The sequence below is a fragment of the Aquila chrysaetos genome, chromosome 17, assembly GCF_900496995.4.
Source record: "Aquila chrysaetos chrysaetos chromosome 17, bAquChr1.4, whole genome shotgun sequence".
Classification (NCBI taxonomy): domain Eukaryota; kingdom Metazoa; phylum Chordata; class Aves; order Accipitriformes; family Accipitridae; genus Aquila; species Aquila chrysaetos.
In genome coordinates this window covers 5457991-5472712 of record NC_044020.1, presented here as the reverse complement: position 1 = coordinate 5472712, position 14722 = coordinate 5457991, and the positions used below count along the sequence as shown (strand labels likewise).

Below are 14722 nucleotides of genomic sequence, written 5' to 3'. Positions count from 1 at the left end.
CTTAACATCAAGTATTCAAAGCTGATCCTAGTCAGGAGGTGTAAAAAAAAGAGAGCAGGGAAGAAAAGGAAAACAATACAAAAAGCAATCTTGAAGTAATCCAAATTCAAACACCATTAAGATATATGAAATACCAACTGCTTCCTAAGTTCGGTCTATTTTTTAGCTTCACGAGACCCATTCCAGAAATAGTTACCAGGGGACAGCAAGGGAGCTTGCAGCCACCTACCCACGCCGAGGCAGCCTTGCCTGCTCAGAGGTGTGCCTTACAGCTTGCAGAGAAGTAACTGAGGAAAGGCTGGAAATACACAAAATACCTACACGGCAGCTTCAGGAAAGGGAAGCCTTCAAGAAATAGATGTCCAAATGACTGGAAGGGATGTGGGGAGTTGTAGCTACCCGAACTACTTCTGCAGCAGTGCCACTGGGTATGGCAGCTGAAATGCGTCTGCGGTTCAGAAGCCCCTGGGTGAGCTCCATGGTCTGGACTCGAACACAAAGCTACCTGTCCCTGCCCCATCCTCCCGCGCTCCCCACAGGACGATTAGACTCCCGTAAAGAAGAGAGAGGAGGGAGCGGAGCCTTCTGACAAAGCGCAGCTCCCTGGAGGCTTGGGGAAGTGATTGGTTTTGCATATGAGGACCACAGCACAGAGATCCAGGCCACAACAGCTAGCAAATTCCCCAAATTCCTCTTTTCTCTCAAGAATTCCCTGATTAGCTGGGAAGATAGTTTGGCATGTAATGCGGAAAGAAAGGTCATCCTGCCTGCGGAAGCCTGTTTCGTATACAATGTCCTAGAAAGGCTACTTTTTGTTTTCAGCACTGCTGAGAACAGCTCAGGCTGCTGCAGCCAGCGTCCCTGTAGGAACAGGAGCGGGGAGGTTCGCTTTAACACTGGATGCTAACAGCAGAACGTCCAAGTATTGCATTGGATGGGCCTTCTGTAAAAGACTATTTTTAGAAACCACATATTTATATGCCTTTAATCCACTAGTTGATCCAAGTTAGCTTCTGTCATCAGTGTTACACAGATGGCAGCTACCATATGTTACTTTCCATTTCCACTGCACATCAGCTTAAAATGAATCTCCAGCGTGAAGCGCAGAAGGCAGTGCATGCAGCCCCATGGCTTTCAGTGGAGACAAAATGAAGATCCAGTGTATTTAGATATTTGCCTACGCAGGGAGCTCCTCAATTACTTTGTTAATTAAGCAAGGATGACCAAGTGTCAGCAGAAACTCTTCGGCATCGCTGCCTCTGCCCATAGATGGGCACACCTAGCCACCCTCACATCCAGCTACCCAGGAAGGAACAAAGTAGAAAGTGAAACAGGTTCAGCCATCTGGAAACTACACTTATCTCTGCATTATTTATCTTTGTGCTACAGCTATTAGGAAAAAAGAAGAAGAAGGGAAAAAAGGTCATTCCCATGCTTTCACTGGGGAGAAATGACATGGAAATGACATCACTGACATCACTATCCAAAGTATACGTTTGTGTCTGGAGTTCCAAGGCCATTTCCTAATGAAGCACATGTGCTTTACTAGGTTTATTTTGAAACTCTATTTGCTTATTTTCCAGCCATGATCAAAAGGACATTCAGAGTGTTCTGTAGGAGGTACTTGAACCCTGTAGACCAGGAGAGTTTTTTCCTAGTCTCAGCAGCAGCCAGCAATAATATCAGTCGTACAGTAAACCCGACTGCACGAAATGCTCTGCTGTTTCCTACCAGTAAATAGATACTGCTTTGAGAATCGCGGCCCTTGGGTGGCAGGACAGGGCCTTCTCCCTCAAATTATGCAAAGCTTCATTTAGCGTGTATGACTGCTCACCAGTGGTGCTCTTTCCCCAACCTCCAAACCGCCGAGCCTCTTGCCAGATGCTGTTGCTTAGTAGCTGTTGCCATAACACTTGCTCTTCTAATACTTTGGATAAAAATGTTACAGAACATGCAAATCCATTCTGAGAAGCTGAGGAAAAGAATCCTACCTTAATATTAAAACTGTCATCAAGAAGGATGTTTTCCAATTTTAGGTCCCTGTGGACAACACCATTCTGAAAGAAGGAAGAAAAAAATGGGGGACAACATGAGAAAATATTGGGAAAATTAAAGGTGAGCTGGCAGGGTGGTCTTTGCATCTACATTTCAGGGCTGATTTCACTGTCATAACACTCACGGCCCAGTGACTAGTGACAGGCAATGTATTAGTCACTTGGTGTGTGGTTAAGGGAAGAATGACTGGAATCTGTCCTCCCACAAAGCCTCTAAAACAGCGGGGGGGGGGGGGTGGGGGGGGGGGGGGGGGGGTGGAGGGCTGGGGGATGTCTTTTCGGAACTTAATTCCAGCCTAAATCCTGCCCCCACTGCGTGAAAGCAATATATTCTTCCCAGGCACCAGAAAACAATATCTGTCAATGACGTTAGTCCTTACAAAAGCCCTCATTCCTCCAATGTGCAGCCACGTGGATCGGGGGAGTTATAATCCTAAAGGACTGTAAATGTTAGGGATGGAAGCAAACAAGCTGGGTTTAGGTCAGAGCCTTCTTTAAAGAAATTTGGTAAAAATTAACTGCACAGGGAAGGGCACTGCAGCTTTTCAGCACTGCGCAATGAGGACTTTGAAAACCTCCCTTGTTCATCAGAATTCAAGTGGAGATTAAAGTGTTTAAGAATTCAAATTAAAAATTGCGTTAGCTGCTCGTTGCCTTTAGCCTCATGCAAGTTTTGGCTCTACGCAGATGGCTCCTAAGCAGGGATAAAAGGTCCATGATGACAGCCAGCCAGCTACGTTGGGTTTAATTGCTTAAACTGTCATTCTAGTGGGTACCATGATGGATAAAGTCATTAGCAAAGGGTATCTTTCTAGTGCTCCTGCTACATCTGGAAAAGTTACTTTTGCTTATCCAGAATGAGTACATGCTAAAGCTCATGCATGAACACTCATACCTTTCTCTTGGCTTTTTTCTTTCATATATTTTATCTGCTATTCTAAAGTTGTTCACTTGCATATTCAAATTGCAAACTATCATTCCTTTGAATGTATTAATATTAATATTGTAGAAGTTCTATGGGATGCCTTTTCTAGTTAATAATGTTAATGTTTTTTTTTTAATGTCAGGAGAATTATTTCCAAGGCAAAAATGCAATGTAGGGCTAATGTAAGGGAGTGGCTGGTATCTGCCATAACACAGGAAAACAACCTTAGTCTTTAAAAACAGGCAGTGAACTACTGTAGCACTTTTAATGAAGATCTCCTGTTGTACTGATATAATCATACATGCTGTGATACTTAATAATGAATGCTGTTGCCTCAGACATGCTTTGAAATATATAAGTCACTAATCAGCCTTCAAATAGCATTTTTTAATATCCTTTGCTCACCTTGTGGCAGTAATGTACAGCAGAGACTATTTGTCGAAAGAAGTGTCTTGTCTCTCTCTCACTTAATCGCCGCCTCTCACTGATGTAATCGTACAACTCTCCTTTACTTGCATACTCCATGATGATCACAATCTTATCTTTATTTTCAAACACTGCACAGACAAAAGAAAAGAAAAAACACCACAGTTGATTCAAAGGTTTGAAAACTGATGCTTTAAAGAGTGAAGAAGACTCAGGATGACTGAACACATCCTATATCATCACTGCAGCCTGGAGAGATACACTGCCAACCCCACTGCAAAAAGCAAGTTCCAAAGTTAAATTTTTCCAGAGGAACATGACAACATTTTAGACCAAGAGAAGGAAGTTGAGGCTATCTTCAGTTCGATATGGCTATACAAAAGAAGCTCTTTGCCTCTATAAAATGGGGTCACAGGGTGGCAAAGTCAACTTGATCCTAATGAGGTAAGGTGGACACTTGTGCCAGCGACACCTGAATACTAACCCCCAGTCCAACAGGGACTGCCTCTTACCAGTAGTCCTCTCGAGGCCAGAGGACAGAAGGAAACAGGAGCTCTCACATCATTTGTAAAGGGTTAACAGAAGGCATAATAAACTCTGTCTTCAACGACTGGTTGATACAGGATTGCCATTTGGCTTATAATGACTGTTGGTTGGCTTTCACCTACCGTCAAAATCCAACAAGTGAATTGATGCGCATGTCCTCTTCCAGGCCAGCTCTGTGCAATGGCATGGTGGGGATGGACACTTGAGCTAGCAGTGTCTGCAGTGTCTCCGGAGCTGTACAGCTCTTATCACTATGGCTCTGCACCCTGTCTCATGCACCCAACCCATCCTCAAGTTTACTTATCTCCTGCCTCCACCGCATGTCCCACTGCATGCTGTAGATAGGTCCTTTGCCACTTGCACAGAGCGGGCAGCAACGCGTAACTCCCACGTAAGCAGTGCAAGGAACACTCATCTACTACACATCACAACTTGAATGTTCGTTGGGGCTGAGGGTACTCTGTGCCACATGCTGTCAAGGACTTCACTGGGAGTTACAGATAACTAAACAATTAATCTAGTAAAGCAGACTGTGAGTAGTCTCGAATTGCCATAATGCCCTGACTGCTAAATAGTTTTTCCCCTCTGACACCTAAAATCCACTGCAACCCACTGGAAACTTCCTGTACCTGCCATAAATAACCACTGCTCATATTAAGACATGGTGATTTTCCTTTTCTTTTTATCTGTGGCAGCAGCCTGCTGAGGCTAGGTCACCCTGGCAGCAAAGCATCTGCAAATTAATGAGGTTACAGGGGTTATTACAAACGGATGCTAGCTGTGACCAGCCCTACTGGAATGATGCCTTCCTCTATCTCTTTAGCAAAGCTTAGCCAGTAGTCCTTAGTGTTTTAAAAAAAAACAACAAAACAAACAACTTCAGCTTTTGCACTGAAATGTGAAGCTACCTCTCTCAACACGCAGATATTTGCTGCTCTTAGGCTTTGTCTCATGTCTTCTCACACCTTGCCACTCAACTGTACAAGCCAAAGCCTCTGCAGTTCCCTCTAACACCCGTGAACCCCAGCCAAACAGCTCTGATAAAAGGGAGAGCGAACAGCCAGATAAAATTGGCCGCGTACTTGTCTGCTGGCCTCACTGTACCCCGAAGCAGAGGCTCCTGCCAGTGATTACATCCTATGTGCATCCTCATTAGCAATAAACTTCGGAAACTGGAAGAGCCGTCTCTGGATGGATTATACTTACAGTATCCTCTCCAAGAATGACAGACTGATATTGTCTGGGAAAAACTGAACATGCCCTGTGTCATATAGGGAAGTGCTGTGATGTGTTACCAATAAAGCAGTAACATACACATTCGTTTCGCTAAGCTTGGAAAGGCTTGTCAGATACAGGGTTGTTTAGGAAGGCAAAAAGAAATAGTTGCAGTAAGCTGAGACAAATCACTAAAAATGCTCTTATTTAAGAGATTTGAATTAAAAAAAACCAAACCAAACAAAACAAAAAAACCAACTTGCAATCCCTCACCCCTCCAAAAAATAGCTGATTCAATGAGTTAGGGGTTATTATATGATGCACATATAGGTGAAGTTGCCACATGGCACCACTGGTCTCCGTGGACTCTCATGGGAGTGCACACTCCAAGCAGTACCAGCTGAGGACCACCCGGAGCTCAGGTGAACATTTGCCTCACCAGAGGGGCACAGATGGGGGCGAAGGGGCCCTCGGCTCTTCCCACCCCGCTGCCCTGACCACTGATGCCTTACCAAGTGTTCGGTGCTAATGGTGACAATAACAGCAGTAACAGCCGTGCTATGATGGAGCATTCTTCCAGCCTGTGTTTGTATTAAAGTTTTGCCTTCATCACTCAGTCACGAGAACTTTCTCAAATCATCCTTGATGTTTTGAAGTTTTAAATTCTAAAATCTAATTTTTTTGGACTAAAATTTGCCATATTAATACAAGTCCTGATCCAGACATATTTTCCCTCATTTCTACAGAAGTGACGTGGAAAGCACTTGGTTTGGAGGAATGTGCATTTAAAGGTAATTTCCATCTCAAATTTTCTCTTATGGCCTCTAGGAAACTGAGATAATACCTTAAAATTGAATTTAGGAAAGCATAAATCACTGTTCCAAATTCTGAATTCTTTTCACAAAACTGCACTAGAATCAATGAGAATAGAAGCATCCCAGTAATTGGTATTCGGGTTTCAGTTTACCAGCACACTCAGGACAAACTGGCACACTCTTTTTCTTCACGAGGGAGCATTGTGAGAAGGACACTACCCTTGGACTTAGATGACATTACAGAGGCCTCCTCAGCATTATCATAGCTAAACGATTACAGAATTATACAGCAATTTATCTCTTCATCAAGGAGCAGAGGTGAATGGAGAATCTATTTTTCTTCCAGGGAGGTGGGAGGTATTTTTTTTACAGCTGCATCATTTCAGTTCAGAGCACCCCCATCGTATCAGCTGAATCTCATGAGAGAGCACGCAGCTACTTTCCTGCAGAGAAGGAACTGAACAGAGGACAAAAACGTCTTAAATGAGAGCTGCCACTGAAGGATGAAGGAGTGGAAAGGCAGTAGGATTTATGTCTATCCACACACACAATCTTAAAGAGGAATTCAGTGGTCAAAACTATCAGGCACATGACAAGGTGGCATTCCGGCAAGTCTCAGGCCATCAGCCATGCACACCACGAATTTTCACAGTAGTCGTTAGGATGCCAGGCAGGCTTCATACAGACACTTCTGAATTTCCCTTCTGAGCACAGTATGAAGTTTTATAAACATATGCTCCAAGAAGGCATTGTGGCCAACGGCTGGGAGAAGAGAGGAGGGCATTAATTAAAGGCTGGATTGACTTACTGCAAATAATAATGAGGTAATAAATATACTGCCCTGTTAACACCTGGGCTGTAACCTGCAGGCTGATGACGGACGGATTGCCTCCATATAGCTTCTGGGACTGCTTGGTTCACTCTTTGTTTTTGTTGCGGATGATTTATTACCTGCCATCCTTCTGCATATTCATTCCGAAACTCACCCCCGCCTAGAAGTGTGCCTCAGCCCCGGCTGCAGCTACTGCTGACGGAGAAGCACGGCTTTGGCAGGATGCTGCGCCCCAGGAACATCCCGCAGCTTGCTACTGATGGGACAGCCGTGTCGTACAAGCCTGCTCCTAAACCCTAACCAAGGTCAAGGGAAGGAGGGAGGTTATGTATAACAAAGGTGGGGCTGCTCTTGCTTCTTTCAAACCATCGATACTCTGCGAACAGCTGGCCAAATAAGATAAGTGGAGAACTGTCAGTATCAACACCCAGACGTGGTAGCAGGAGAGATGGTCTGTCAATCACAAATCAAGAGATGGGGGTTGCTTAGATACGAGGCATGAGCTCCACATACTAGAGGAGAGAGCAGCGGGAGAAATGCTTGCTACAGGCTGTGTGTCATTTATTTCTGAGCCACTGTGTTTATTTCCACCACTCTGGAAGCTGAGTTATGTTGAGAGCGCTGCAGCAAGACTTTGGTGTTGTGGGAGGGCTGCTGCACTACCTCAGCCATAGCGGTCAAGTGGTGCAGGGTAGTGGTTGCAAAACAATAGTACTCCTTTGGAGACAGAGCCTGCAAGATGAAGGATTGACTTCCGAGATGGCTACGCTTCCACCTGGCCACAGGAGAGGACAGCATTGGAGGGACAGCACTGTGAGAGCACATCAGGAACCAGAGAGCAAGGAACGGGATGTACCACAAGGTGTGAGGAACGATGTAATTGTATGCCCAGGAGATGAGCAATAGGACTGTGTTAATGTACTAAGACATGGGTCACGGCAATGTGGAGAAACAGCATTTTCCAGTGGGCTACAAGCTTGTTTGGGCTTGGTCTGTTCACCCCAAGAGCCCTAGCAGAGACTAAGAGCAGCACTCTACCCAAGCAGCAAATGGTGCTTAAGATGCTGTGGTCAAAGAAAGATTTCTTACAGCTTTTCTTTAAACTCCCCCCCTTAACTCTAACGTGTTTGTTTATTTTATTTTTTTTTAATGACAGAAAGAAGGTTCTATACTTCCAGGCTGATAATTGAAACCAAATCTGCTGGCTTCATTGCTCATTGAAGAAAATAAATGTGAAACTGGGAAAGAACTTCGCTTCTCACTACCAAAGACATATCTGAGACAAAGTACATTTTGTAACATCAACAATCTGTCTCTTTCACAGACTGTTCTACGATAGCAATAATTCTTGGATATAATCTCTCCACTTATTTATATTTAGAGGCCATGAAATGATGAATTCAGCTTCTATCTACAGCTTTCCATTTTCCAAATAGCACTGGTTGCGTAGGGACCTTTTGCCGATCAGCACTCTTCTTTTCAACCCTACTGCTAAATTCTTCCCTTCAGCTACACCAAAGTCACCTCCACTGGAACTCACAGGGCAAGTTTGTCACTGGATGAACATACTCACTATCCCTCTTAAATGCTAAGATGGACTTCACCCTAAAAGTGTCAAAATCCCACACAGGCATGGTTTTGCAAACATCAGTCAAAAAGATTTAATAGTACATTGTACACCTGTCTATTAGGACAATTTGCTTTGGACTTACTACCAAATTCAAAAAGCAAAGCAAAGCAAAGCAGAATGCTTTTGTCCTTCCTCCAAGCTTACAGGATGCTAAAGTCAGAGCGAGTGCCGAGCGGGGCATGGATTCCCCCCCCCCCCCCAATGGACTACCTCTTTGTGGGCTGATTCCATTTGGTTTACATGTAACCCTGGGGTAAGGATTTTAGTTTGTTAGTTTAAGAGGGGCAGCCAATCTCTTCGCACTGGAACCATTTGAATTCTCCTCATGCCTTTGCTCTCTATCAGAGCAATCTCCTAAATTAGTTCCAGTATGTTGACATTCCTTCCATCTGGTGTCTTTCCATTCAGCGGTATTTTTATTACTCTCCTAACAGCCGCAGACAGAAGTACCTTTCCACTGCTACAAAATGCTCTTTTATTAAAGGTCAGCCAAATCAAAAGAACAAGCAAGTTTGTTTTTAATTTTGGAGATGCAGACTAGAATAACCTTTTCATTCAGAAAAGTCATGTATGACCCAATTACCTCACTTGTGTAATAAGGCTCGAATTATTCTTCAAAAAGACATGCGAGTATTGAAAAGTGTTTTTTATCTTAGAAATTCAGCCCGATGTGTCTTCTGTGTTCCTGACTGCTTTGAAAGTTTTACAGTCCCTTGGCCTATTTTTTATTTTGGTTTTTGTATTTATTATTATTATTATTTTATGACTGTTTTTTAATAGACCATACAGCAAACATGAAAATATCCAAGGGCCAATGCAGAAAACCACATGTATGCATATGCATAAATTTATGCATATGCTTAATTATAATTGAAGATAGCGAGATATAAAGCGTGTGTTTTAAAGCTAAGCTTGTCTTAAATTGTTTTCCTGAATTATGGCCTTATTCAGCCTAACTGCATCTCTTCTTAGATTAAAGGAATGATTAAGATCATGCAATAATCATTTTAAATCAGACAGCATGCTAGAATTTACTCCCCAGTGAGGAGGTTAAATCAGAACAAGAACCATTATCCTTGCTGAGGTTGTTTCTCAGAGAATGAGACTGAGGATACGCAGGTTTTGATGGTCTACTCTTTAAAAAGGAAGGAAAAATTAGAGTTGCTAATTCAGCCACAATACCATGTTACACTAATTGTCTTTTGTTTCAGCAAAGAATACAAGAGCTAATTCCCCTTTTTTTTTCAATTGTGATTACAAACTGCTGTGGAAGTTCAGACAAGCAAACATTTACATTGCAGTGGGAAGACTGTGTAAATGGAAGATAGAAATAAATTTCATCATTGCTTGCAATCATTTTGACATCTGAATTGGACCTGCCAGTGATCTCACACATTTGAGTTCATGTCACGTCCGACAAAGTGTTGTTTAGGCGATCACCCTGAATGACAGGAAATTCATAAAGGTGGTCTATGGTAACTGAAGAGTTAAGTTTGTTTATACTTGTTTCATTACTATCTCCAGACTCTTGAAATATTACTTTATGTTCTTGGACATTATCAACTGAAAACAATGGGAATAAAGCACTCAAAGGTCAAAAGCCTACATAATGAGAGGAAATCTATTGGAAATGTGGTTAAGGAGTGTCACTACTGAAGTACTTTCTCTCAGCTAAATAAAAAAAAAAAAAAAAGAATCCCTCCAGCTTTCCAACTTTCATCATTCTTGTTTAAAGCCCAGTCCTCCACGTGATGTTTTGAGGGACTTTTGACCTTTTCAGGTGTTTTGCACACAGAAGGGATGAAGTCATTAGGCACCAAAGTTTGTTTTGATTACGTCTGAAAACCAGGAGATAGCAGAGGCTTGGGATTGCCTCCCCAGCGCTGTCAGCCTGAGACACGTAACTCTGGTCTGCCCACGCACAAACCCGCCGATGGTGTGAGCTGCCACCTCGGTCCCCGGCTGCCTGCCCCATCCGGGGGCGCGCATCGCAGCCGATGGTGGGGGACACTTGCCTGAGCTGGCGCTGCTGGGCAGGGGGACAAAGTTTGTCAGCAACGGCTCGCATCCGTGCACCTTGCCAGCTACCGCCCAGGCAGATTTTTGGCAACGTGGCTGCTTTTGCTGACCACACGGTGGCTTGAATGACACAACTCAAGGAGCCCTGCATTGGAGACAGGCCTGCATGTGTCTGAAACATCAAGCGTGCATTTGCTTTTTGTTGCATCAAGTTTGGCACAAAGTGTGAGATTGAACATGTATTTGGCAAGTAAGTTGAGTGTGCTGGAACACCATGCCACCACCGTTACACACTGTCAGATCTTCTTCTGTTGCCTTTGGGATTTGAAAGTACAGAAGAGCTGAACCAGTTTCCTGATTAATCAAAGCATGCAACCTAGCTCAAGTCATTGTGGACTGGTAGATACATGACAGAGAATTTCTGTGCTTTTTCTTAAGAGTACCAAAAATGCAACCTAAAAAAGAAGTAAGAAGTCCCTCTTACATGGGAAATCCATTTGTTGTGCCTTGTTGCTGTGAAGGGTCCAGCATTGTTCTAAGCATCCTGGCCTCAATCCAGCAAAGCACTTCAGCACATGCTTTCCTTCAGTTACTTGTTCACATTAATGCCATCGTGTTCCATGGGCACCAAATTGTGATCCTAGTATTTATTCATTCTTCAGGGAATATCTTCATTAAACTATTTCTACAAACATGTTGGCTAATAATCTGTTCATTTTTAAAAGCATTTTGCAAATCGCAGACTTTTCTGTATGGTTATGCTGACCAAGGACAACTCTTCCAGCACAGAAACACTCATCGTAGGCACTGTATTTCACACTACAAAGACTCAAGAGCTCACTCCTGAATGTACCAAGCATAACTTCACTCTCATGATTGGTCCAACACATGTTTAAATGTTTGCAGAATCAAGCCTGATGCTCTTTCCCTGGTTTAACTTTTATAAAGTATTGCCAGATGAGATAGATTTTGCACTCAGGCTACCCCTGGAAAAATATGTTAGCTCTCAAAGGCTTTATTATCAAATCCTGGAGTTTTCAAGGCAAAAAAAGAAATAGGGCAGGGGAAGGGTGGAGGGGAGACAGACAGATGAATGGACAGAGGCATTATTCTATAAATTAAAATTTATGTGCCGAAATCAGAACACTGCTAGCAAAGCCAGCTTCATTTATCCAGTCCCTTTCAAGGAGTTTAAAGTCACTTGAAAGAGCACTTCCCTCGCAGCCGCACTCGACAGATTGCCAATTACAGCCCTGCTGAGAGGATGGAATTTCTTTGGAGTCACAACTGTATGTCTGCCCTCGCAGTAACGGGCAAGGTACGTGCCTTTTGATTAGGTTACAAAAAAATATCTCTAAACTGGAAAGCTTTGTTTCCACACATCTAAATTTTCTCAGTATCAAAAAAAAAAGATAAGCTTGTGTTTACATCAAGTTGACAAATTCAGAGGTTAATTGCTTTTAAGCAGGCAGGTCAAAAGGATACGTAAACAAGGATCCTACTTAAGGAAAACACATGTTTGCAAATGCAATACAAAGAGCTTTCAAAGATACTACAGGGAGATACAGGATTGTCCATGCTAGGTAGATCTGTGCAACCTGGCACCTACAGAAAGCGCTGTCAGACATGCAGCGGCAGTCGGAAAACTTACAGTAAAAATTAGTGAGAAAGGAGAAAAATATTTGTGGGGTAGCTTCAGTTTAAAAGTTAAGCATCTGATCTAAGTTAGTCAGCTAGACTCCTTCTATAGCCAACAGGAGCCTCCAGTAAGTCATTTATCCCCCCTATCTGAAAAAATGTCTCCCAGGAGGGAACAAACCACCCTGTGTAGATGCTGATCTCTCTTGACTAGAGAGGGAAACTAGACTTCTAGCGTACACTAACTGTCTAAATGTTGGATGGCTTAAATTTGGTGAGATTAAGCCCATCCCTGAGGACTGAATAACTTCAACATTTTTTGTCAGAGGATAGCAATATTATCACTCTTTATGCATCACTCAAGAGGAATAGCCATGTGTTTAAAATCCGACTTCAAGAGGATACAAATACTTCAGTCCTAGATGTAGTCCCTTAACTTCACTACAAGTACTCTTCAGCTTAAAATGAAGCACACGCTTAAGGATCCCTGAGCTCACATCCTCATCTCTGGGCAGTATGTAACTGCTCCTCTGGATTCAGCTGCGCAACCACACGTCTTCCCACTGCTACAATATCTAAGTTAGAGCATTGGCCGCTAAAGGCCAAATACCGACTCTGCTTGGAAAGGCTGGATGAGCTGTATAGCTGCTATAGCTCTGCTCTACGTAACTCCTTCCAATGAACTACAGTCCAACCAAGAAGCTGACTTCCACTGCCCATCCCTTCAGGCCAGGAATTAAACATAAGAAGCCATAAAAGGCTGCTCTGCTTTCTAGAAAAAGAAAAGGAAACAAACCAGTAACAGACCGGAAAACTGCCCAGAAATGAGAGAAGAAACTGCCTCCAGGTTTGTCGCTGCAAAGTCCTGCTGCTGGCTGATGGACCACAAGGGGACCATAACATCACCTGCCATAGGTGCTCGCCCTCCTGCAGACAGGATGAACCCTCCGTCGTGGAGCTGGACGGGCTCTGCTGCAGAAGCACTGCTCCTCCCTCCATGGGGCCAGAGGGCAAAGTTTTGCTCCCACGGGACTTTATTGTCTGCTTCTTAAAAATGCTGTAATCTTTTTAACTTTTACGAATGTTTTAACTCAGTAAAAACTATTTAAAGTAAGGACGAGAAGGGCAATTGGTCAAAGGACCGCAGCATGCTTAATCTTTTTTCTTTCCGAGTTCCCGTGCACATTTGAAATAACTTTTGTTCCATTTGCAACCCACATGCTGACACAGCATCCCTCCCCTTTTCTGTTCCCAGATCCTGTTATGAGTTTATTCAATAAAAAGACAGATATTCATCTCTTTTCAAGTACAAGAACATGCTTTTGAATAACTCAATATGCGATACTGTAACAGTACGCCAAGCCAGCCCTTGTTTTAATCAGTCATATCAACTCTCAGAGCGGAGCTGCCATATACATATCATCACCTTGCACATTTACCTCACGGGTATGTAAATACGTAGGGCTAAATTCAGTCTGCCTGTTCTGCACATAAGGAAAGAGGTGATCCCCGGGGACAAGGCTGCCCAACCCAGGTCCCTCCAAACCTCTGGAATCCACACCCCAGGTCCATCATGCCGCCACCCTCCTTGCAGGAACAGACCTCTTGGCCAGTGTCTTTTAGCACGTACCCAGCCTGAACATCCCAGCTCTAGCTCTAGCTAGGATGTTACTTGAGGAAGGAAGGAAGGAGGAGGAGATTTTACTAGAGTGACACTCTATAAATATATAAACAAACAGGCAAATCAGGGAGGAATGCCCCTGGCTTCCTGCTCCTTGCTGTAGGACCAGGGAGCAGCTCCTGGAGGCAGGAATTAGCAGGCTTCCCAGCTGTGTCCCAGGAAGAAAGGAGTTAGAGGAGGAAGACAGGATAAGGAAACAGGAATGATCAGCCAGCGACAGACTGACAGGAAAGCGTGCAGAGGTGGATAGGAAGCGGATGCTGGGATTCAGGGGAAAAAGCAGCAATGGCAGAACCAACAAGACTAACTGGCAGCTAAGGGAGGACCAAAGGCCTAAAAAGCAGACAAGACTGGTCTTGTACAGTCCAGGGAAAATAAAGCATAAAAGGACTGGTTTAGAGGCTGGGGACATAAACAGACATCAGGCTGGTGCGTGAGTGAGGGTGAAATTAAACTGAACTGTCCAACGGGAGCAAGGAGATGAGGTGATACATGCAATGATTTCCCACCTGCCATGGACAAAGCACATAACTCACACATGAAGAAGCTCCTCCAGGCAAAGGGTGATACATCTGTGAAACATTGGTGCTTCAGAGGGAAGGTAGTGCTCAAAACAATCTCTTTGGTAAGGGATTGGTTACACTAGGAGTAGGGGCTTGTTTGGTGCATGATCTCAAGAAACATGAACATCAGATCTGCAAGAACGTAACAGAGCAGTCAGGGAGGAGAATTGCATTCACTAACCTTCATATATGGTGATGATATGAGGGTGGCTGAGGGATGACATGATCTCAATCTCCCGTCTGATGTGAACCATATCTTGTTCATCCTTAATTTTGTCCTTACGAATGGATTTTATTGCAACCTATAAATTCAGGAAATCAAGCATTATTCTTGGAACTGAACAGATGCATATAATCCATTAAGGAGAGTTCAAAAAA

The 14722-nt window shown here is 43.6% G+C and overlaps 1 protein-coding gene across 2 annotated transcripts in view; it reads right to left on the bottom strand.

The window, feature by feature from the left end:
- The window catches only part of NUAK1 (NUAK family kinase 1), a 49960-nt gene that overhangs the window by 10248 nt on the left and 24990 nt on the right, over nucleotides 1-14722 (bottom strand). For both annotated transcript variants that reach the window (XM_030040843.2, XM_041129606.1), the window contains exons 2-4: nucleotides 14526-14646; nucleotides 3385-3536; nucleotides 1992-2057 (exon numbers count right to left, since the gene is read on the bottom strand). In XM_030040843.2, the coding sequence (XP_029896703.1) occupies nucleotides 1992-2057; nucleotides 3385-3536; nucleotides 14526-14646 (339 nt within the window). The remainder of the gene's footprint in view (nucleotides 1-1991; nucleotides 2058-3384; nucleotides 3537-14525; nucleotides 14647-14722) is intronic.